The sequence below is a fragment of the Pezoporus occidentalis genome, unplaced genomic scaffold (genome assembly GCF_034315485.1).
Source record: "Pezoporus occidentalis ecotype Australia unplaced genomic scaffold, CSIRO_AGI_Poc_V1 ctg3, whole genome shotgun sequence".
NCBI classification, from domain to species: domain Eukaryota; kingdom Metazoa; phylum Chordata; class Aves; order Psittaciformes; family Psittacidae; genus Pezoporus; species Pezoporus occidentalis.
The window spans coordinates 8551377-8575984 of record NW_026914940.1 but is presented as its reverse complement, the minus strand read 5'-3'; the positions used below and the strand labels follow the sequence as shown (position 1 = coordinate 8575984).

Here is a 24608-nt window from a genome sequence, read left to right as displayed (position 1 = left end):
ACCCAGCACAGTCATGCTGCTTTGTTAATACCTAGAGCTAGCGTGCCATGAGAAGTATAATCCATTACATGTCCAGCAAATAAAGCTGAGGGTGTTTACGCTTCCCTGCAGGTTTCAAATCTTTCCACAACGTTGACAACGCATTTCAGGCATAAGCACAACAGCACCACACACATGAGGTGCACCAATGCTGGCCCACTGAAGCAAAACTTCTTATTTCTCACAGATGCTTTTTAGTAATTATCAGTTCTTGTTCTCCCGCCTTCAATTCCTCCCCTCTCAAAAAATCCTTTTCTTCACCAAACTATCAAAGCTTAACATGTGTTGTGCTAAAATACTAGCCAAACAGGAAACATCATCAGGATGCTAAGATTATTCAGATTTTGCACAGAGTTCATAATACCTGGATCCACCAGAGCATACACCAATACAGAGTAAGAGACATTCCTCTCCCCATCACTGGTACTGAAGGAGCCAAATAGACAACCTAACCTGGAACTTCATTTCTGATGACTCTACTGACATGTCAATGCAAGTAGCCCAGATCAGGGTTCTTCAGCAACATCCACCAGCATCCACATGGATCGCACAGAAGTTCTTCTCCCAAAGCCTGTACAAATAGCATTTGTAGGGACAGGAAAGCAGCACAAAGCAGAGAACCAGGACCCTTAAACACGCTTACATCAGTGTGTTAGACTAGAGGTTACTGGTAATGAAACAGCAGATTTTTCACTATATAAAATTTATAAATTTATTATTTTTTTGTAAAAATCCAAAGAGCACAAAGACATCTCACTCAAAATACTGGTAAATCAAACCACACTTAGAAAAATGAAAGCTGATTTTATTATCTTATCCACAGCCAATCATTTGACATGAACATGCATACGTAATTTTGCTACGCACACACCACAGTTTAACGTTAGTTATTAAAGGTTAAACATACAACATACATCCTTACAAAAATGAGTCAAAATGCAAACGTAACTGTTCAACAAAACAAGTTTTTACTTATTTAAAAAAACCTTTGTGTTGGGTACCATTTTGTACAAACACAGTTAATTTAAACAAATCTGCTCTTAGTTTCCTCATGGTTGCACATGAAAATAAGCTGCAATAGAAAATGAAGTCATCGAGGGATTTTTAAATAGCAGAAGTAGGCAGTCTCGCCATGCAGAAGAAGCAATATTAAATATTAGTTTTTTCAAAAAAAGAAAAAAAAACCCACAAGTTTAAAAATATTTAGTTCAAGTCACAAATCTTTCCCCAGTACAGAGAAAATCCAAATGCAACGCATAATTAGCTGCCACTTAGGATGGCTATTCAGGAAAGCAGAAATACTTCCCAGAATTGATAATTTTCATTGATTTGGCACAGAAAAGAAGTCTGAGCTTACTTAAGAACAAGAAAGTGATTAAAAAAAAACAAGGGTAAACAGGAAGAGAGAAAATAAAAAGCAAGGATGAATGAGAGAGTAGTTGCAATCACTAAAAAAAACAACTCTGTGCATCTCAGTCATTGCAGAATACTGTCTGTCTACAGCAGGTGCGAATTCCAGGTAACTGTTATTGCAACATGGATTTAATTTGCTTGGAGGTAGTCTCATCATTCAAATGCTTTGTTGTGTACCTAAACACAGGAAGAAAAATCAAGTTGAGAAAAGCACAGATGCTATTTTACTTTGGCTTAACAACTCTAATTTCTTTACAGCTCAACTTGAATACAACAGAGTAAACCCACTCACCATTAATACATATACAGCTTGGATATCCTGATCAGAAAATGCTATTAATCAATCCAAACTATAAACCATGGGGAGTTAAAATAAGCCTAAAATGGATCTCTGTTTTTTTGCTCGCAGGCCATTTGGTAGTAAATGTTACCACTTGTGCCACCTAATTATACATAAGACTTCAATTCTGAGGTGTGTGTCCATAGGAGAAATCTTCAAATAAAACAGACCTTCACAAAGTTTTCTTCAAAACTGAAGTGACCAAACCTTTCCAGATCCCTCAATGAGAATAGATGTAATTGGTTTTCAGCCTAACTTCCTGTTCAGCTAAGTAACTGTGCTGCTAAAACTAAGGAGTATACATGTGTTCATTCTAACCCCTTCCCCCTTCCAAGTTCTCTATTACATGAGCACATTTTTACATCACTACAAAGAACTTGGTCATCTCTTATTTTAAAAGCAAGTACTGTGTACCTCCAGTGCTGACTTCTTTGTATGACTGTTTTCCCTGATCTTCCTTCCCTAACTTTAATCTAAAAGCAAGTAAAAACTTATTATGTAATTTAAATTAAAATAGCACTTTCATTATTATCCACAACTGCAGTGATCTTTGTTGTTCACTTGAAGAATGGCCTTCTGTTCTGGAAATCAGTATCAGTATAGATTTCAGTCTTTTTTGGCCATTTATGCTTTCCACAAACAAGAGGCCTAAGGTTTCCTAACATTCAGAAGTTACTGCACTTGGTATTCTGCCCATGTGAAAAAGGTGAACATGATTACAGCACTTATATTAATTTCAAATTATGAACAGCTGATCTCCCTCCAAAATCCACACCACCTTCCATTTGCTGTTAAGACACATAATCTATCTCTTGAGAAAACATGAGAACTTCTAACACTTCTCCAGACTCAAAAGACTTAGATTTGGACTTAATTTCTCATGACATCACCTTGAATCTGTTTTCACCATGCTCACACACAGCAGCTCACCTCTGCATCTCTTCCTAATAACTCCAAATGTGATTTAAAGAAAGATTCAAATATCCTACCCAAACAAGTAATTCAGATGAGTGAAACCAGGACTGCTGAAATAAGTTATGTATGAAATGGGTTGGTGTGGTGGAATGACAGCACAGACTGAACTTACATGAACAACCACAAAATAACACACAACAAAGGGAGAAGCTGAACTACACTTTCCATGTACATTAACAGTGTCAACCATGATGGGGAAAACCAGGGTATCAGTAAAGGTGGGTGCTCATCTGCAGCTGCAACCACAATAGATCAGTCAGAAAACAAATGCTAATACAGCATTTTCCCTCTGGAAGCTTGTGGTTTTACTCATCACCATTCCAAAGACTGATCACATACAGGAGGTTCGGAGATGAATAACAGAATGATTTCAGCATGGAAATACTCACATGACATCTCAAATTAAGCCCAGATTTATATTATTTTAGCTAATAATCTGGAAAAAAAAACTTTGCAAGTGAAACCACTTATAGTACAGTTAATTCTTACCACATCTTAACACAAAAGGAAAAATGAAATCAATGCTGTTTTTCTTCTATATAGTGAAACTGAGTACAACTCCACACTTTCAGGGGAGACATTTGAAAGCTTCCACATTTGAAAGTGGTGCATGAATAACAATACCCAGGTGCAGTTAACTGTTACCAAAGTAAAATGATACTTTTTCAAGAAAGGACAAGAATGAAGAGCATGTTACCAACTACAGGTACAGCTTTATGACCCAAATCACCAGTTTTTAGGTTTCTATATGGAATACTAATTTTTCTTTATCTCTCCAATTAATATGGCAATTTATCTATTCTACAGTAAAAACACTGAAGCTTTTACCTTAAATACCTCCCTATAAATATCTTGTGAAAGGAATGATTTCTAGTTAAGTACGAAAAAACTACCTGCCTCGTATATTTGAAGCTATGTGTGAAACAGAACATGTGAAACTACCCTTAGAGTCTACTAATAATAAATAAAATCATTAAGCTATGGCTAAACCACACACAGTGGAGGATATGGTCAATGCAAAATAATCCAGCCATTTCTTTGGTAAACTGGCACAAGCCACTGTGCATGTGCTGCAGTTCTCATTTACTTGCTTGGTTGTCCAGTCAGGAGATGTGATCACAGTTAATCTCCAGTCTTCTTTTAGTATGTATTACATTTTGTCACCAGCTTTAACTTCAGGTACAATGCCTAGCCTGTCTTACCTCTACAGGTAATCTGTGTGCAAAGTACACAAAAAGTTATCTTAGAGTTAACAACTTCAAGTTTACAACTTGGCTTTTAAGGCATAGCAGCTTCTTCATTCATCCCTTCCTCAAGACACATTGGATGAGAAGCCTGCAATAACCATATTCACCTTTTACCTGTAACCTTGAGTGAATAGTTTGATGCTGAAGGAAATGCCCTGGAAGTTATGAAGTTAAGAAACATCATGTAAAAGATTTCAAATAAAAGAATAAGAGTACCTGAGAGCATTTAGAAGGCCTTCTACACTGTTAGGAGGCTGGTCTTTAAGAACTTTGATGCATCCTTTCATCTGGAGATAAAAAATTATAATAAAAAATTTTAAGCTGTCAGACGTGGTTTATATTTAGTTTGTCAAAGAAAAAAAATAAGTATTTAAAACTTACAGCAAAGACATTTTCTTGCTATTAGAAAGGAATTAAGCTTTCAGTATTACATTTTCTTATGACAGAATGGCTTAGCTACTTAAAAATCTGCGTATCTTCGGACAATGCAGTTTTGATGTCAAGCTCTGTTTTAATGACCTTAAAAAAACTGAACTGTAAACAAAAATCTTTGTTTATCATAAATCCATTAAGAACAACTGCATTCAGCCAGTGAAATAATGACAAACTGTAGCTAACACAATGGGATAATATAAAACCACCGGGAAGTGGCATTCAGTAACACTATGTATTCCATAGACTTGCAGTCAAACAACAGCAGAAAGCTGAAGACTTGAAGGCTGGTGGATGGTGAACTAGCTTTTTACCATATACTGGGGAAAAAGCCAGACACCACTGTTATTTCCAGTCATTCTGATTTGTATCTTTCAACACAACCACTGTCTACAAGTATTGCAAGATGCTAGCCAAATTTCATCAAACCAGATTTTTCATGACCTGACAATCATCACTTGTATGTCTGAAGGCTTAGCTTACATTTCTCACCACTTATGCATATGGTTTGATAACAGCTACCACCATCCAAAATGTGTATATGCTACCAGAACCTGGAGGACAGAAAAGGAGCCTACACACAATTTAAGTACTCAAAAGATTATTTAGTAACAAGAAACTTACATCAATTTTTGAAGTTTTGGCAAACGCGCCCACCGGATGCACATGGTCATAGAGTATAATGACACCCACCATTACCCTCAGACAGAATGATACTGTTTCCTCGTTTGTAAACCTGCTTCTATATTCACTGTAATTTAAAAACACAGATTATTATCCGTGACACACAAAAGCACACACTAATGATGCTCGAAGTAAGATTAAAGAGAAAAATCCTACTATAAATCCTCACGGGAAAAAAATCCCAACAAAACAATCCAAATAAAAATCCCAAATCCACCAAGCCCACAGCCTTTTTCCGTTCAATAACCTGCCTACAAGCCACAACACTGCTTAAAAAGTTCTGTAGATTAATATAGATTCTCAAACTAAAAAAAATTTAACCAATACATACTAACTTTGCGTTCAGTGCTTCCTACCCTTTTCCCTTCCATCCTCTGATATACATGCAATCCTAACTTCTGACTCAGGTTAAGAAAAGCTCTTAATGTGCTCCAAAACAGATATACTGTGTTTTCTGGACAGAAGCTTATTTAATTTTACTACTGGGAAACTATTTAGAACTCAGAAGAAACAGATAAAACAGCCCAAAGTTTAGTTTGACTTCTTGTGCACCCCCCCAGTGCCTCTCAAGTTTACAGCAGACAACAGACTGCTTTCATGCCTATCAGTTATCTCATAATTCCCCAGGCAGGGGCACTGTCATTTTGTTCCACCCATCAGCCAAGCCAAGTTGCAAGAAGTACCATCCAATGCATTGCTCATAACCTCTCTTTCAGGAGGCCCTAGGCAATCATGCTAAAATAGTGTATTTCCCTGAATTATACATGAGAAAGCCATTTATAAAGAGTGCCAAGAGGTTGTCTAGCTTTTATAGCCGTTCTGGTTTTAAATATTAATATGTTCAGAAAAGCAGACCGCATGATTTGCATGGCTAGCAAAATGAGACAAGTTAGTTTCATGTCAAGGCAGACAACTAAGTTCATAAAAAGAAAGCATCTAATTACCCCAATTATGTTTCTTTCACCGTATGCATCACAAGTTGTGTCTTAAATACAGAGATAATTCATAGACAATACAAGCTCAGTTTATACTCACGGGGTTTCCAGCATGACCCTGCACACACTAGCCATGGTGCTTAAGCAATCTGTAGTATTCTCTATCGGTAAATTTTTATTCTGCAGAAGAAGATAAAAAGAAGAAAATAAAGTTTCTATACTTCAATTACTGTGAAATATTACACTACAAAACCTACATCAAATCAGTGATCTGTTGGCATGGCAAATGTAGAGGAATTAAAAACAACACAGCTGGGTAGGTCAGGTAGTCTTGCACTGATTTGTGACAATATTATAATATAGATTAGCAACTTACAGAGCAAAGCCTACCATCTAGGGTTTGCTTGTTTGTTCATAGTCAAAGAAATACACCATTGATACAACTGACTTTTGGAAAGTTTCAAAGGAATTATCTAACCTGCTCATTAAAGACAGAAATTTCTGTAGCCAAATACATGCATCTGCTGCAATGGTAAGATTTAACATTGTTACAGACAAACATTGCAAAGAAATGCAAAATAAGAGGTGATTTTTTCTCAAGGCATTTCAAGTGGAAAGCTGAACTCAGGAAAAATATTAGAAGACAAATGTATATTTATATTAATAATGTAATTTACATGTTATTTTATTAAGAAATAGTGTGGATCTTTGTCATGTAAGACAAAAATCACAGTTATCAGAAGTCACGTGTAAGACTTGTAATAACTAGATTTTACCACTTTTGTTTAGGTAGTTAAGGATAAAGAAGGATGTGTTAACATGCCAGGAAAGTTTTGTAGTTCAGGCTCCTTCCCTCTTCTTCAATAATGTAAATATACTTGACTTTACACAGCTAAACCAGAAGTGTGTTGGGAAGGAGAAAGGGAAGCTATGTTTCAATTCCTATTTCAAACCCAGAGAATCAAGCCATTTCCTCTTCAATTTTCTGAAGTTTCTCCTCTAAATCACCACCAAACTGCAGGCAACATACCTCTTCCCACCTTCCTCCTCAAAGATAACTACTGCTGCCAACGTTGTTATGCTGCTATCTGTTCACTTTTTGGAACATATCTAACAAGGTGGCTGGCTGAACTTACCCTAACCTCTACAGCATCGGTGAAAGATACTTCATGTGTTCTGAGGCTCCAAACCCAAAAGTTTGATTTCTACATGTCAGATTAAGCCTGGTAGAGGAGTTCTTATGTTCCAAAGTTACGTCTGGCCCTGCAGTGCTTTGATGTACACTATCCAAGCCATAAATTTATACTCTTACCTCTGACACAAACTTTGTTGTAGCATCACTTAAGGTTTTCAACATTGGCGTTGCTTCAGCGTAAAATAAAGACATTCTGTTTGCCAACTCATTATTTACCTCATTCTCTCCCTCTGCCTGTAAAAGAGAAGGAAAGAAGAATTTATTTGTTCTGTACATGAAAAAGGTAGGTGGTAGTATAAGATTACACTTAATCTCTTCCAAGGGTTACCTACTGGGACATTGTTAATCCTCATACGGCTCAGAGTTCTTCTATAGTAGCTGAAATCATTTTGTATAGCAGGATTTGTCATCTATATAGATATAAAAACAAAAGAATTTTGACACTGTCAAGAAAAAAAATAAAGGTAAGTTTTCATAAAATACAATACTGAGAATAAGAAAATAGTCACCCTTCTGAGCTAAAAAGCCTTGTGACATGTTGGGAAGTGGTACGTAGAACATGAAGCTTTCTGGCTAAATTCTCTAATTTTTCAGAACCAGATCTAACAAGAACAAGAAAAGCAGCAGTCTCCTAAAGAGGAGTTTGAAATTAGTAGGTTGGAAAAAAAAAAAAAAGGCTATGCTGTTTGCACTTCTAGGATAAGACCAGCAAATGAAGATCATTTCAACTTAGTTCTTTGCACATTAGCAGGAAAATAGCTGGACCATGGGTGTGGATATACTAAGAGCAGCAGCATTATCCCAAGAGTTATTCCAAATTTGGGTGAAGAAATATGATTAATATGAACTGACCTATAACAAGTGCCTGAAGCTGAGACAATATTTCATCAGCTTTCCAGTTTGATCTAACTCTAGGTCATGCGAACGAGCCGAGCACAGTAGATATATGAGCATCTACTGCATGCTCTATCTAGAGCAGAACATGACCCGGACTGCTTCAGTAAATAGACCCGTTTTCCTTTTGCTAGCTTTTGTGCTTACAAAATGACAAGTTCCTACCTTGAGCTCATCAAACCGGAGTGTGAAGTGAAGAATTTCTGCAAACTGCTTAGCAAGAGCCTGCTCTCGCTCCAGGTGTTGCGTTGGTGAGTATGGAGTGCTTGTCAGAGCTCCCAGCAGACCTCGCAATCCTGCCTCTTCAGTGAGAGGAAAACATTTGGCAATATACAACTGCACCCACTTTTTGTCTCTACTGATAGATACCCTGCATTCTAGGCATAAATTACACATCTGCCAAAATACCTAGCAATTAATAATAATGGGCCTTGATGAACTGTTTCTACATGCCACTGTTGCCATATTTACTTAGGAACTGCTGTAAGGACAAGGTCTAATGAGCACTGACAGCCATGAAAAAACTTGTTTAAAAGTTTTAGTTGAGCTTTATCTGCAATATTTGTGTAAAATAGTTCAATAACCGGTGTTAGCGGACTACAGCCTTTAAGATAACACAGAATTCAAGAGGTACATACCTATCAGCAGAAGTAATGGTAAGATAAATATATAATCCAATTTCCTGCTCATCATCTTGAGAAAAATACTTTACCTCCCTAACAAAGTGGAACCTGCCTGCAAAAACCTTCCTGTTTTCATAAGCTATGCTAATAACTGCCTAAAAGTTTTTGGGGAGAAAAATCAAGTCTAATGGGTTTTATCAATTTAGACACAACATCAGTCAAGTTGGTTTTGTAAGGGTCATAAAGCACCACCTTTAGTATTGCACCTGCAGGAACCAAGATCAGGCATTTCCACAGACCAAATTATTTGTGGGATTTCTGGGGAAATAACAGTCACTTTTAAGTACTACTGGTATCAGAAACATTAATAGAATTAATTCCCAATGAATTAGTCTACTAATTTTCAAAACAATCAGCTGGTTAGTGCTTTTCAGAATTACTAAAGCAGTAAAGAAAGAGGATGACACGTACGCTCCCATTCTCACTCTCAGGTATCCACCTAAACCAGTTTGCTTTCCCATGCAAGAAGGCAGCACACAGATATAAGATCCAATCCAGTGTATGAGGGAATATATGCAATATTTGCTTTTATCTACTAACAAGGGCTTGCCCTAGATGTCATCACACCTGAATATGTCAAATGTACTACTGAATGAAGACACACACACACACACACACACACCCCCCAAGTTAATACCGTTCCACTTACCTAGTCTTTGAGAAAATTCATAGAATTTCTTTAGCTTGCCTACTAGTGGTACAACTGCACCCCACGCCTTCTCTTGCAACTTCTCATCACTGGGATGCTGTATTGCCTTCAAATTAGAAAAAAAAAAAAAGAGGAGAAAAGTATGCTTACATTAGGAATAACTGATACAGTACCATAAAAAAAGAGAAATACCTATATAGGACAACTGAAGAGCTAGGAATTGACAATTCTACCTACTGAGAAGTTTCCAAGTTGAGAGACAAGCCTGTACTAACACATGTCTTTTCCAAAAAGCTCTAAATACTTGTGTTGAAAGTAAGTATCCTGAATAGAAAAACAACTTGGAGAGAGGATTAAGAAACCGTTAAAAATAAAGCTACTCAAGTAAGAAAATGTACATAAGCAGACGTGGCTTATTAAAATCAACAACTTTACTGGGATACTTCTAAGCAAAAAAGTTTAGTGATCAAAACCTCATCCTAACGTTGGTGTCCATTGCCAACTTCTGAATTTGCAAAGAAAAAAAACCCCAAATCTGCTGTGAAATTCAGGCTAAATATTACAGTAGGAACATTTAAGCATAATCAAAAACATAAAGCACCACCAAGACATGGTGTATATCAGAGCTTTGAGGTATGTATGTATAGACCTTATCTTTACAGTGAACTTCCCAGACAGATAAATTCTTAAATTCAATGTCTCCAGGTTACTGAAATTAACTACTTAACAACTGAAAATTACTAAGAAAGCAGAAATAAAAATGCTCATCACTCTTCTGATGCATTCACAGTCAAGTACTCGAATCCAAAATCTGTTTCAGTCAACCTCAGCCTGCAAGCCTTAGCACACTCTCTCTAGTCCCCAGGACATTTCCTTCTTGCGATTCTACCTCCTCTCCGGAGCATCCCTCGTCTTTCTTGACTGGAGCTGCAGGCTTCCTTCCTGATCCTGAAGCCTCTTCTTTGAAGAGCAAGCAAGTTATCTCCCCTCTTAAAGGTTTTGTGTGACACAGCTACCCTTCTTAAACCTACCTTACAAATTCAATAGAGGGAAAAACTCATGGTACTTTAACTAAAGCTGAATGTACTTTAACTAAAGCTGTGAGTATTTCAAATTCATCTGGAGTGAGCAGAGACTCCTCCTATCTAATAGTATTTCTGAAAGTGTGTTACAGTGGGTAACTCCTCACTTTTGGAGCAAAGCAGCCTCCACTACCACATCTGAGGAAGAAGGAAAATAGGTTGGAAAGAATATTTATCCTACCCTTTGTCAAAGGCAAAGGAGAAATGGCATGACATGCTGTAGAGAAACTTCTCTTCCAAGTATCTACTTTAGTAAATAAAAGCCAATTCAAGAGTATTATAATGAGATGTCTTTTGTGTAAGGATTACCACACATCAGACCTCTCCAATTAGCATACAAAAAGATGTTGACACTACTCAGTACTGTGCTGCAGTCACGCCAGGCTCTTTCCTAACTCACCACTAACTCAAGAGCTGATGTGGGAATATAAAGAAAAATCAATAGCAATAGTTCCATAAAAAGTCTGAGAAGAATCATTTGCTATTACTTATGTGCATTAATATTATTCAAACAAGCGACATCTGTTTCACTGTTAAAAAGGAACATTCCAGAGCAGAAATTCAAGACAGCAATTTTAATAGACAACATGCTCTGCCAAAACAGCTCCTGCAAGCAAAGTTAAAACCCAGCAGTATTTGGTTAGGACCAGACAATGAACAACCACAGGTTGTACACAATCATAACGCTCTAGCTCACCTCTCGTATTTCATGGCCAGCTCCTCTATATGACTGCAAGTCTTCCAGTATTCCTTCTGCATCCTTTAACACTACATTCACCTGATTATAAATTTCCTTTTCAGATTCTGTAGGTTGGGCATCTAAACAGTAGAACATATTAAATATATATATAGGTATGTAACAGCAATATGGAATTCAATAGGCACACCATCATCTATGGGGCAAATTCTTTATGCAGCAACTCAATAAGAATTTTCATTCTCAGAAGAGCTGCTATGATGTATGAGGAACTCCAAGAAAGTAATGGTATTCATTTTAGTAGTCTTTTAGCTTCATTCAGCATCCCAGAAATCCACCTGGAAACTATCCTTCCTGACCGATTTAGAATTGAGTTATGAGAAGGAATCCTGACAAATCATCTTTATGGCTACCACATCAATCTCACCTTGAAGTGCAGTACAAGCTCTGTGAAAGAGACTTAGGAAGGCACTCAAAGACACACTCACTGCAGATATTACAGGAGGTGCAATGTTTACTGTTATCTAGAAACACTGCATCAGATTATTTTCCATCTTCCCTGCTTCCCCTTTTACTGGCTGGGAAAGGAGCCTACTCTTTTACTTCTAAACATATTTAATTCTCAAAACGTATTCTTTAAGTGCATTATTGCAAAATCAGAGCTGACGACAAGAAGATCTTATGTAAAACTGTTTTGGTGTTGGTTTTTTATCCTCCCTCGTTAAGAACATACGCTGTGTCTCAGGTTTTCTGTAATTAGAGACTTTCCAAAAGTGTGTTTGATCAACCTTCTGAAAAGCTACACACACGTTTAATGAAGTGTGATTCAGCGAGAAGTATGTTTTGAGAGGAATCAATAAAAGGCTTTATGTTTTAAAAATAATCACATTATACAAATATCTCAGATCTGGTTTAGCTGATATGAGATCAATTTCTCTTTCAAAATCCTGATGGCAGCTATAAGGCTAGTTCCTTTTAGACCGATATGGAAAAAAAATTAGTCAATGAAGCTGCTGCTGAAGCTGTTCTAAAAATACACTTCTCTGTTTACGTGGGCAAAATATGTTATGAAATGAATATTAAATATCTTAATCCAGGATTTTCAATTCCAAAGTCAGGGTATTAACAACAGATTCTTTCTTACTGGGACAAATAAAAACAATCTATGGACAATATTTCCTCCTCATGATTTTGTGCAATTTGAAGAGTCTGGAAAATGTCTTTTTTAAAGTGTTTTTTCCACAACCAATATAACTCCCTCTAACAGGGATGGAAGTTACACACTTACATTAAAAACAAAATAAATTAAAAATCACAGCATCCTAGTGTTATACAGTAGAAAAAAAAATAACATTAGAAAACAAATTACGCTAGAAGAAAGCAAGTTCCACATGCATTGCCTGTCTGGATGTTGCTGTAATTTTTGCATTACACTTATTACTTTTATGGTTTAATGCATAGAGAGTGGGCATTATTAGCAAATATGCCTAAATATAGACCTTGCAACAGTTTAACTATAGTATTTTGATAACCATCAAGAATTAGCAGAGGTAAAAAAAGCTGGTGACTCCCTTAAAAACCAGAAGTATAAGAGCACCACATTGATTAGGCATCGAGTAAAAGTGGCCAGTGCTTTTCAGATCATCACAAAGGTCACATTTATAATTTTGAAAGCTGCTGAAGACTGCTGTAAGAAATGAAGACAAAAAAATGAGGGAGAAGAGCAGACAGGTAAGCACCAGTTGACTGGCAGCAGTTCATGCACAAACATGAAATGCTATACTGAAATACAGACTAAACCGTAAAGCTCTATAGCATTCCAGATTGTGTTGTTAAATAATGCAATCAAGACTTGCCACTTGGATCATCTCACACTGAGTACATCTCTTGCCTATTTAATTTTTCATGTCATTTTTTTCTTTACCCTCTCTAGCAAGGAGAGTTCATTTTTCATCATGGGGTGGGGGGAGACACAGCAGAAGGGCTTGTGAGAACTCCTGATTTCAAAACCCACCAACAAGCAGAACAGATGCAGTGCTATGACCTTCCAAGCTCAGAAATGAAAAATCACCTTCCAGATACAAATTAAGCGGTCTTCACTGAGCAGCCGGCTATGCAAGTCAACATCCTCAACACCTCTGTTAGCCTGTTTCACTTATGATAGAATCAGCGGACTACTGTAATTCACTTCCCTAAAATTATCCAGAAAAACTAAACTGATTATTTATACTTAGTTTGCTGGGGTGGTGACCTTGGGGGTTCTTTGCTTGTCTTATGACAAACTTCTAAATTTATACTTCCAAAGATATAAATATATTATATACTAGGTGTATGTATACACCTAGTCCTCTCCAGCAGAAGTAATCTGTAAACCTGGCTTGTCCCAGCTAAGCTCCTCTTCCATCTGTAATTCTCTTGTACCTACAAAAGAGCTCAGATTTAAGAAACAATCCTAAATTCTTTCTATATTAACATCATAAATGTATTGTGCAGCCATCAGGATAGATCTAAAGGGCACAACATGGAAAATGTTCAAGCCCTCGTGCTGGCTGACTCAAAAGAATTAACTTACTTCCTTCTCAGTGCTGGTTAGGGCACTCTATTCTGAAAGCCTATTACAGGTGGAGAAAGAGGGAAAGCTTCCTCCTTCTAAGCACTACTGTAATGTTGGATAGATGGAGGTAGCATTCCCCTGCATCAGTAGGTACCTGCTATGGGTACAGATCAGCTATGAGAATCTCTGATTGTGGAACTCATTTTCATCGATGTGGAGTGCACAGCGCAGGAAAAGGAGCTGCGCATCTGAAGTTAGTCTTGAGAGCTAAGAAAAAGCAACCTGCAATGCCAGTCATGTAAAGAGCAGGATGAAGGAGGGGTTTCTCTCTTCCCCTTCTGCAGATGTAACTTCTGCTACAACTTTATGAAAAAGCTTTGCCTTTACCAAGCACTGTTTCCCATAGAAAGAATAACAGTCAGCACAGCTCACTGACATGTTCTGAGGTTTGATATTGTTGCCAAGGGAGCTGATGCAGGGTAACTTTCCCATTTTAATCCAATCGTAAGAAAAGTGAGGTCTCTCAAGCAAATGGGGAGTTCATCTCTAAATTAATTTTAACCAGAACTAGATGCAATATACAGTTAGAATTCAGAAAGCTCACACAATAACGTATTAAAGACAAAAGAGGAGACTTGAAACAATATACAAACGCTGTTATGTGAACTAAACGCTATGGAAGTATGACAACATATTGCATGCAGGGAACACACACATTTAGTGACTATTTCAAAATATATTTGGCTAGCCTACAGAGCTAGTAGGGAGAGAAATTTGGGGTTAAAAGTTTATGCTGCACAGCAAACACTACTCAAACTGAGATTTTTCCCAGGGAAGAACACATCAAGTCATCTGAAACTGGCTAGGACAAAAACTCACAAGCAAGGGAGAGAAAAATCCCAGACTGCTGGAGATGAAACCATTTATTCATCTCTATCATCATTACTATGGAGAATGCTATCTCTGCGGCTCCTCTGAAACCCAGCCAAGTTCTTTGGAGGCAATGCAGAATACTTCCAGCGCTAGCTTGAGATCACCATCTGCAACCAAAAGTACTCTGTATTTTAGCTCCTATTAAAATCAGTAAATTTGGAAAGGTTTGCACTGTGACAGTAACGACACCAAAATGCTGAGCTCTGAGTTTCCCACATTGTAGGTGGCTGGTTTATGTTAACAACAGTGTCCTTACAAAGCTGTGCCTTTTCCTCTGCTCATGTTAAAGTGGCACTGCAAAGACTTTAGTAGAACACTTAAGCCAACTATTTGTGTCAAATGGGTAAGGCCAATGACCAAAGAAAACATAAGCTTAACCAGTGTTAAGGCAAGGAAAAGCCAACAGCCCATTATATCGTTTACTGCAGTATTTTTTGCATGAATTCTGACAGTCAGTTACACAAATCATTAGATTCTAACACCAAGATAAGTATCTAGGGAAAAAATTAATAGGTATCCTAGAAGCCAGTTAAAAACCTTTCTAAATTTGGAGTTTGCATCCCTATAAAGCTTTGTGACACTAGATTTTTAGCTCTTTATTGTATTGTGCAAGAAACCTGCACCTAGCCTGCTCTCTCCAGAGATATATATGGATTTAAGAACAAAAGACTTCAAACTGTGTATTATTGGGCCAGGCATAACATAGAACTGGCAAATTTGTTTTTAATACAGAGCTTACTTGCTCTTCCACATAAAAACACAACGTTCAATATACCAAGATTAAGTGCCAAGTCTTGAAGAAAGATCTTGACTGTGTCAAAGCCAAGATCCTGTCAAGGCAAGCTATCTGAAACAGAGTAGAAAGAAGCATGGATACACAGTATAGCAGCAGAAACAAATGCAGGACAGGGTCCAAAATGAATAAAGAACAGTCTAACAACTCAGCCATAATATAAGTAACTTGATTTGATTGTGTATGTAAACATTTCACATCAGCAACCTGCTTACTCTCATGCCAAATCTTGTTCATGCTCAAAACATGCAAAATTGATAGCCAAAGAACTGATTTTTAATAGCAATTTTTATCGCAATTGATTTCAGAATTATGCCTGGAGTTTAATTCAGTCCAGGTAACTTGAATTTAATTTAATCCAATTAAATAGCATTTGCAGATTAAGCTGGAGCTTCACAACTCCAACATTACCCCATGTGAGTTCTTCCCAATTCACTATGTCTTGCCTATTCTGATGAGAGATTTGAAGTAGTCTTAAACAGTTTTGAATACAGCCCTTGATTATCTTCCCTTTATGAAGACTTTCTATTGTTATCATCTTCCAATATCAATATATTCAGAAGAGAGATTTGATAACATCAACAGCAAAGTATAAGCATTTAGAGAAGGCATAACAGTAAAAGTCACTGAATCAAAAACATATTTCTCCATGCATCTGCTTTCATATTAGAACTAATATAACCAACTGCTACTGTTTCAAACACAACTGAAAAATAATTTGGCAGAGGAAAAAAAGATATAATGAATCTCAAATTATCCATATCACAATACTTCATCAATTTTTTTATTACGCTATTCCATTGTATCTTATTACATGGTCAAAATGCACTTGAACATTAGTTTTCTTATTTTACACTTGCTGATGTACAGCTGGGCAAAGCAATAGCATAACCCAAAAGAAAGTAATTAAGCATGCAAAGCAGCAGCCAACAACACTTACCTGCCATTCCTAGGCTATGTCATGCAACAAAAACTAAAAGCAGAAATACTAACAATATGTGAACTTTCTAGAACACTTGGCATTGACCAGTCAAGCCATATACTTCTTTCCAAAAGCAATCTCTACACTCAGAGCCCCCTTTAAAGGAGGGATGAGGTTAACTGTCAAATTTCAATGCCAAATCAAGGTTCACATATACACCTTTAACATGATTATGCTGGAGAGCTATGAATAGCTGTAGTGAGCCAATCTGTATATGCAGTATTATTCAGTGGCACATCGGAGGTGAAGAACAGACAATGAGGCTTCATACTTAATCCTTCCTCCATGCATCTCCTTGCAATTTCAAATAATCTTCAAGTAATCTTCAAATAATTCAAACTTTTTGATTAAATGCAGACAGCATTTTGGTTTAAAACAAGATTTTATAGATCCAGTCTTTTCTTTTGTTGGGTAAAAGTGCTGCTACTGCGGAACCCAGGACATTATATCAGATTCCAACAATAAAATATCATTCGAAAGCCCTCCCTGAAATAAATACATTACATTTTGGAAATGGAGGTTGTTTTAAACTAGATTGTTTTCTACAAAGGTTCAGCAAACAATTATTCATAGCTCAGGCATGCAAAGCTGTTAGAAGGATGGCAAAGTGAAAACATACATTTAGTACATGACAGATGCAGTCTACTGCAGGCAAAGAGTAATAGATATATAAAATCAACTTCTCACTTTCAAAATCAAGGAAAAAATTTGGCCCCTGCTCAAGGTCTGTGCATGTCAAAACTTTTAGAAGGTTCCCCATGTTAAGGTACCTGCCAAGACAAGAATGAGAGAAAAGACAAATTTCTTTTTACACGGAACAGACCAAATGTAGTTGACTGAAGCAGTGGGGGAAAGAAAACCAGACAGTTCCATCAGGCATGAACCCATCCTTCAGGTTGCTGCCCTGATGGGTAGAGGGAGACCCCATCAAGGACGTTCAGCTGGAGGTCCCAGAGATGCAACGCAGCTTTCCTGTAAGGAGTGACTATGTCACCAACATCTTCAGAGCTGCCCTTCAGAGAGAGGCAGGACTCCAACCAAAGGCCTTGCCGTGACTCATTCTGTCCCGGTACACCCTAGCACAAGTGTCCTGAGCAGGAGTACCATGGTGAAGGCCAAGCAGCATATTTGCAAGCATTGACACTGTAGCCATGCTACAGATTTTTACCTGATGGGACAGCAGAAGGAAAGAGCTTGAATTTTGTCAGCCCTTTAATTTTGCCAGAAAGCCATTATGGAAAAAGGCATCAAAATACATCACTTCAGTGTGCAGAAAATGCTGACACATGTATGCCACAGATCTTTTACACAAAGTGCCCAAAACATCTGAGAACCTCAGACAACTCCACTTTGGATTTTTGGATGTAAAAAGAATGCACATTAACTGCATCACGAGGAAGCAAACCAGGATCAGGAATGATTTCGTACTCATTCTTGTATAAAACAGGATTACAGTGAACAACTGCTCAGCACAGATTACTATGGCATACTGACAGAATTTTTCATGATATGATTATTTGATTTGCAGGCAGATGGATGGACATCACTGACCACAGAGATCCAAAATGACTAAGCACAAGGAAAGAAAATTTACACAGTAGCATGATGGCGGCTTGGCTACTACTGGAAGGAGAAAAAAAAAAAAAAAAAAAGAACAAAAAATAGAGGAATGGAAAAAATAACCCAAAACATGCAACTCTTTCAAATTGCAGATTTGCAACTGAGTCCCCTATAGCCTTCACTGCAGCAGGTATAAGCAACCCTACTGTTACCATTTTAAATGCACCAGCTGTGAAGGGCCGAGAGACTTACTTTCAAAATCCAAGAAAAAATGTGCTGCATTGTGGTCTATGTCCCTGGTTAGCACCTTAATGAGATTACCCATGCCAGCAAACCTAAAAATAAAAATGGCAAGATAATTTAGTTCCAACAACCATCTCCTATTTTAAGTACACGCCTGGGGCTCACTGGAGTAGGGCTCCCACTGAGTTTTGCACACTGGATTCCTCACCTTCCGGTGGGAAGCAGAAAATGTGCACAGTACAACACATTTCCACTGCCCTTCTTCTCAGCAAGGAGTGACAGATGAAAAACAGAGTTATAGGTTTGACAAAAATAAAGATCTGAATTACTGGCTCTTTTTCGTCTTTAATACACTTACAGAACATGTTAGCTACGATGACTGAGCAATTGTTCTCATAACTGCAGCAACCCACAGCAAAAGCAGCCGTTATTACTTAGGACAAAAGCAACCTCAAATGGAACTGGTGTCATCATAAGTCAGTATTTTTATTATCTCTCCGTAATCCAAAACAAATTTTGGAATGCCTTTCAGTAATCATCTGTGGCTAATGAACAGTTTTTCCTGTTAAACCATGTACAGTGATAAGTTAAACACAAGTTAGACTTTCCCAAAACCAGGAGATAATCAAGTTTCAACAGTTCTTCTTGTGCTTGCTGCAACATCCCAGCTAAAAGTGGAAGAAAAATTAAATAGTCATTAGATTGCTTGAAGTCAGATAAATTAGTGAAGCAGTTTTAAACGTTACCATAAGTTTCAGATATCAATACCTTTGGTCAGACTATGAAAAACACATTTCATAACATGGCAGCTTTTTCAAGGACCCTCCCATGTTCTACAGAGGTTGAAGACACTTAAGCAGCATTGCCCTGAAACACCAGGAGTTCACTGGAGTGCTGCTGCAAGACAAACACATGATGCTCCCCAAAAATCTGATTTAAAATTATTGAAGAATAAGAAGACACCAACAGCTTGATATCTGAATTCAAGGTCTAAAAAAAAAAAAACAACCCAACTTTCAAATTAGTATAACTGTACCAACCTACCAGTATACGACCTTTTTCCCCCTGATTCTTTTACCTGGAGTGAGGTAGCATGACAGTAAGAACCATTAATTTATTAGGAACCAATGAAACTGAAGGAATGTGAAGTCAAAACAAGCCGTCTGGCAAAACAAGTTTTCAGAACCTGCACTGACAGATATCTTGAGTTCCATAAGGAAAGCACAACTGGTGTGCGAGGGAAAAGCAAACTAAGAACAGCACACAGACTATTTTTCAGGATCCACAAGGACCAGTAATAACTCACACAATCAACAAAAGCTGGAGAAGGAAGAGGAATTAATCCCAAACTGTTGAAAATGACCCAGTCTCTGCTCCAACAATGCTCAAACAGTTAAAAATCCAGATTTTTATCAAAGCATCTTTGTACGTAATCCAAACAATCACAGTGATTCTGCACACAGAACTTCATCACTAGGTGTGTTACTTGCTTTTTTTGCACATTCAACCTTCTCCTTAAAACTCAAGAAAATGCAAGACCTGCTTCCTAAGCATGTGAACTCAGTTCTCTGGAAAGTCAGGCCTGATTTCTGAGCCTGTGAAAAACACCCCTTATTTAAGGAAGTTTTAAATTAGGATTGCCTAGTTTAGACACTTTAAGAACCAATCCATCAAAACATGTTTCTTCAAAGGGGCAGGTTTTCCAGAGCTTTCTATACCATAGCTTAGTGAAGTCTTCAAATGCTACACGTGCACCAATGCTGTGTAAACAAGCAACATCAGAAAGCAGAGAAATTACCTTTCCGTGCCTAGCTAGCATGTTCTGTAACACATGACTGAATAAGCCACTTTGTCCACTCCCCTACAATGAGGGCATTCATAATGGGGAAAAAGCTAAAACACAGACTCATACTTAAACAAATACTTTCAACAGAAACAGTAAAAAGCCAGAAGTACAAGCTGCCTAATGATGACTGAGTCTGTAGATTCTGATTTAAAATACAAACCTCAGTCTCAGAAAGTGCATTACATATTCTCATATTAAAAAGCAAACGTATTCCCATACTAACAAGCAAACAGCAAATACATAGCACTGAACAGTGTTACCTGCCCGAAGATAATAACTATCCCTACAATTACTGCCACGCTTCAGCTCTTCAGCTGCACCATTCCATCCTCCACCAAAGTATTTTCAAGACCTCAAGTAAATGCCTCTGTACAGGTTTTGTCTTTGATATTAACTAGTCTCCTAAAAGCTTACAGGGTCACACGTGTATTTTAAATACTGGATAACATTACTTCTGAAGGTCGGAGTAGGGGTATGCTTGTGAGGTTGAAATACCCTAATGGTAAGAGTTCAGTGAACAGTCTCTGACAAAAGGAAAGGAACTTAGGATGGTAAGGATGCATTAATTCAACTACTACAAGAATATGACAACATTTCAATTTACACTGAATACATGCAGAATACAAAGCTGCATGAACACTTGTTCACAATGAAGCTCATAACAGAACATCTTCCCTTGTGCATTCAGCACACTGAAGAAATTTTGTTAAACTTTAGCCATGTCATAGGTTTGCATACAAGATGCACTATCAAATTTACTGTCTTAGCAGCAAAACATTAACCACAGATTTGGGTTTTATGAATGATTAGAAATCTGGCATAAGCTGAACAGAGTATTTTTTAAACGTGCATCAAGATTAATTCTAACAGCTACTCAAGGATCTCAAGTGTTGCTTAGTACCAGAAGATTTGTTGTGTTTTAAGAACTATGAAAATGACCACTTTTCCAATTCCGGTGGAAGCCCACAACTTCAGCTGAAGTAAGCAGACTTAACACTTCAGAAAGCTAGATGCGGTTCCAGTTAACCAGCCCTCAGGTTGAATTACACTTCCTTAGTCAAGGACATCCTCCAGTACTATCTGCATCCTTCTTGAGCACACTGCCACATCAGTCAGTCCCAGTTCAAGAAAGGTAGGAGTCTGTAACAAGGCCAAAGGCATGCATACTACTGACTGTATTTTATATCCTACAGCTGGGTTTTGTGAGAAAGCCAAACAGCTGACTCTGAACACTGACTAGCAGTGACTTTCATGGGTACTAACACACCTTTTGACCTAAAACTGTTCCAGCGCAATTGGAACAAAATCCATACCGAAGCTGTAATTCTTATCAAGAAGAATATTGCAACCACCAACATCAGAGTATTTCCGTATCTAGCCTTAAGTACAGTTCAATCACAGAATCACAGGTTGGAAGGGACCTCAAGGATAATTTGGCCCAACTTTCCTTGGCAAAGCATGACCCAGACTAGATGTCCACATCCTACAAGTGTTAAACAATGAGGAGTCCCCCACTTCTCTGGGGAGATGACTCCAATGGCTGACTGCTCTCACTGTGAAATATTTTTCTGTTGCGTCCAGTCAGAATCTCTCCAGAAGAAACTTGTACCCACTACCCCATGTCTTTTCCTTTTTATGAGGAGTCTGTCTTCTTTGCAACCACCCTTTAAATACTGGAACATGGGGATATTCCTGAGGGTTCTTTTCTCAAGGCTGAACAGACCCAGCTCTCTCAGCCTTTCCTCACACACAGCTTCCCTGTCCTTTTATCATCTTTGTGGCCCTTCTCTGTACCATCTCCAGCCTGTCCACATCTTTTTTATATAGCCGGGACCAAAACTGAACTCAGTATTCCAGGTGTGGTTTGACAAACACTAAGTCACTACTGTTTTGTTCTTCCACAGGTTCAGATTATCAACTTCTGTCCAATTTTATTTGGTATTCGCATTTGGAATACAGTACACTTCAAAACTTGGAAACTGTTGCTTTTTTTTTTTTCCCCACCAGGGTCTTACTGATTTTATAATGCACTGTCCAAAGGTAACTCATTAAGTGAAGTGACAGCATAAGACTCAGTAAAAGCACATTTTAGGCCACTGAAGTCTTCCCTTACCATGAATCCAACATCACGAAATCAGAGCAGAAAAACCCCACTAGTCTCTGTCCAAAAACTGACTGTCCCTGTGAAGCTGCCCAAAATCCCTCCTGGGATGCTCTGGACTCCAGTACAACACTGAAGCCACGTGGAGCAGGTTATGGGAAATGAGAGCACGAGCCAAAAACGTGTTTCAAACTTGACCTACTTGCAGAGGAAGACATACGGAATGCCACATTTGATTACAATGATTTGGCCCATTACAGCCTTATGGGGTTGTATGATGTTGCGTGTAGTGTCATGATCAGACAAGCGGAAAGCAAAGGCATATTTTCAAAACAAGCCTTGCACGCATGCCCTTCGTGCTGAAAACATCCCTGACACATTTCCCCCTTTTTTTTTTCCCTAAGCTAATCCCAAGGGAGTTGTAATAGAAATAGATGATGCAACTAAATTCAGCTGAACACTAAAATTTCCCCCTCTCACACCTGAAAGAAAAGCTGTCCATTAACAAGAATTTTGCTTGCAGTTGGTGAGCAGCTGGAAAACTTCCTCCTGCTATAGGTAAAATGCTACGAAGACGTTAATGACATCTTTAAATTAGCTTTGTTTTATTGGAAGAATAACACACCTGTAAACTAATCAGAAACACATTAAATGAATAGATAAAAAATGTGTTTGTGACCATTGAAGAATGCCTGCTTCAAGAAAATATGACCTCACCTTTTGGGAAAGCATTAGCTATTCCCAAGCCTATATTTAATGAAGCTTAAGACTGAACAGGAACATCCAGAGTATGAAAACTGTATGCCACGAAAACCTTGCACCCATCCTCTGGAGTTTGGAGGAAGAAGTTAAGCACAGTAAGTTAACAGTATATGGAGAGCATATACTGTTATGTTTTTCCATATCTAATGGAAAAGCAAACATTTTCCTTCAGGGGTCAAGATATAAATTTTCAACTGGTTACTTACATGTGGCATGAACCTCTGATTCAGAGATATTTTGCTAAAATAGTAAGTGAAAAGCACATACAGCTCTGAAAGCCTAACATTGTAGTGTAACAGTACAGTGTTATAACACTGTCACTCCATAAAAACCTAGCTGAACTATACCGTTCTTCTAGAACGATAATCCTATCAGCCTGGCAGTTGTTTCAAGGCTTACTGAACATTTTCTGCCTATAGTATCTGGCCACGAACAGGGAAGGGGGGGAGACTGAATAGGTGGCTGCCCACACCAGCTGAATCCCAGGCAGCCCTTAGCAACACATGCTATCAGCAAGTGAACAGCCTATTGGATTGAGTGCTCTTTTCTCTCCCAGTGAAGCAGTTGAGCTTTACAGGCAGTGAATATATCTGCCCACAACCTTAAAAGCTAGGGAGTGCTGCAGAGATTGAAACAGGCTTTCAAACTACAGTGCAGGAATCACTCCTTTCATAAAGACATAATATTTTCCTTGGATCCCAACATGCTTTTTCTAGTCTAATGCACGTTTATTTCTCTTGCTAGAGAAGCACAGATGCCCTCTGATACATACTAATTCCTATTACTGATAGTAGTGGTATTTAAAGTAATAAAGGTTTGTCATTAAACAGAATTCCAAAGTAATAAAACACTTTGTCTGGGTAAGAAATAATATTGAGATAATAGCAAAACTGTAGTAGTTTTCACTCAACAGTCTGGAACAGAGAGCATCACATGGAAATTATCAGCTTGAGACTTAGGAAGGAGAAGTTTGGTGCTTTTAACTTAAAACAAGTTAGATTTTGAATAAGCTGGTCTCTTTTTCAGGACAGATCATAGCTGCAGTAATATTATTAAATATTAAAAGGTACCAAATTCAGATACTGACATCCAGCTGTTGAATCAAACATATATGAAGTGCCACACCAGTCACCAGCTGTGCATAAAGCACGCAATTTCATTCATTGCTGGACAAGTTGTTGATTTAATCAGCTTCTAGATACACTTTTATGACATACCTCACAGTCTAAAGCTATGCAAGGATCTGAGCACTGCTTTCCATGCCTGACACCTAGTGGTTACTGTTCCACAAGCCACTAATTGCAAATAAACTGCAAAGAAAATATATGCAAGCAAAGAATCCCAACCAAACCTGCCAAAAACCAACACACCTCTGAATTCTTGGGCTTCAACCATCAGTATCTTATCTGCACAGTGGAAAAACAATGTGTACAGCCAGACAGAAAATTGCTTTGTAGAGCAAAGTATTGAGGCTATAAAAGCTGTTTAAAGCTGCCTCTGATGTCAATTCTTTTGGCTCAAGTGACTTTGATACAATAAACTGTTTTAGCTGAAACTGAACTTTTTTTT

The 24608-nt window shown here is 37.9% G+C and overlaps 1 protein-coding gene across 3 annotated transcripts in view; it reads right to left on the bottom strand.

The window, feature by feature from the left end:
• Positions 1-823: 823 nt before the first annotated feature.
• The window catches only part of CYRIB (CYFIP related Rac1 interactor B), a 41344-nt gene continuing 17559 nt past the window's right edge, over positions 824-24608 (bottom strand). Inside the window, exons 3-13 of one of the 3 annotated variants that reach the window (XM_062627021.1) lie at positions 18340-18422; positions 17215-17297; positions 11266-11387; positions 9487-9592; positions 8320-8456; positions 7593-7670; positions 7378-7494; positions 6166-6245; positions 5071-5197; positions 4231-4301; positions 824-1629 (exon numbers count right to left, since the gene is read on the bottom strand). In XM_062627021.1, coding sequence (XP_062483005.1) covers positions 1566-1629; positions 4231-4301; positions 5071-5197; positions 6166-6245; positions 7378-7494; positions 7593-7670; positions 8320-8456; positions 9487-9592; positions 11266-11387; positions 17215-17287 — 975 coding nt within the window. In that variant the 5' untranslated portion in view covers positions 17288-17297; positions 18340-18422 and the 3' untranslated portion in view covers positions 824-1565. The remainder of the gene's footprint in view (positions 1630-4230; positions 4302-5070; positions 5198-6165; positions 6246-7377; positions 7495-7592; positions 7671-8319; positions 8457-9486; positions 9593-11265; positions 11388-17214; positions 17298-18339; positions 18423-24608) is intronic. The other 2 variants (XM_062627020.1, XM_062627019.1) reach the window with 2 other exon arrangements.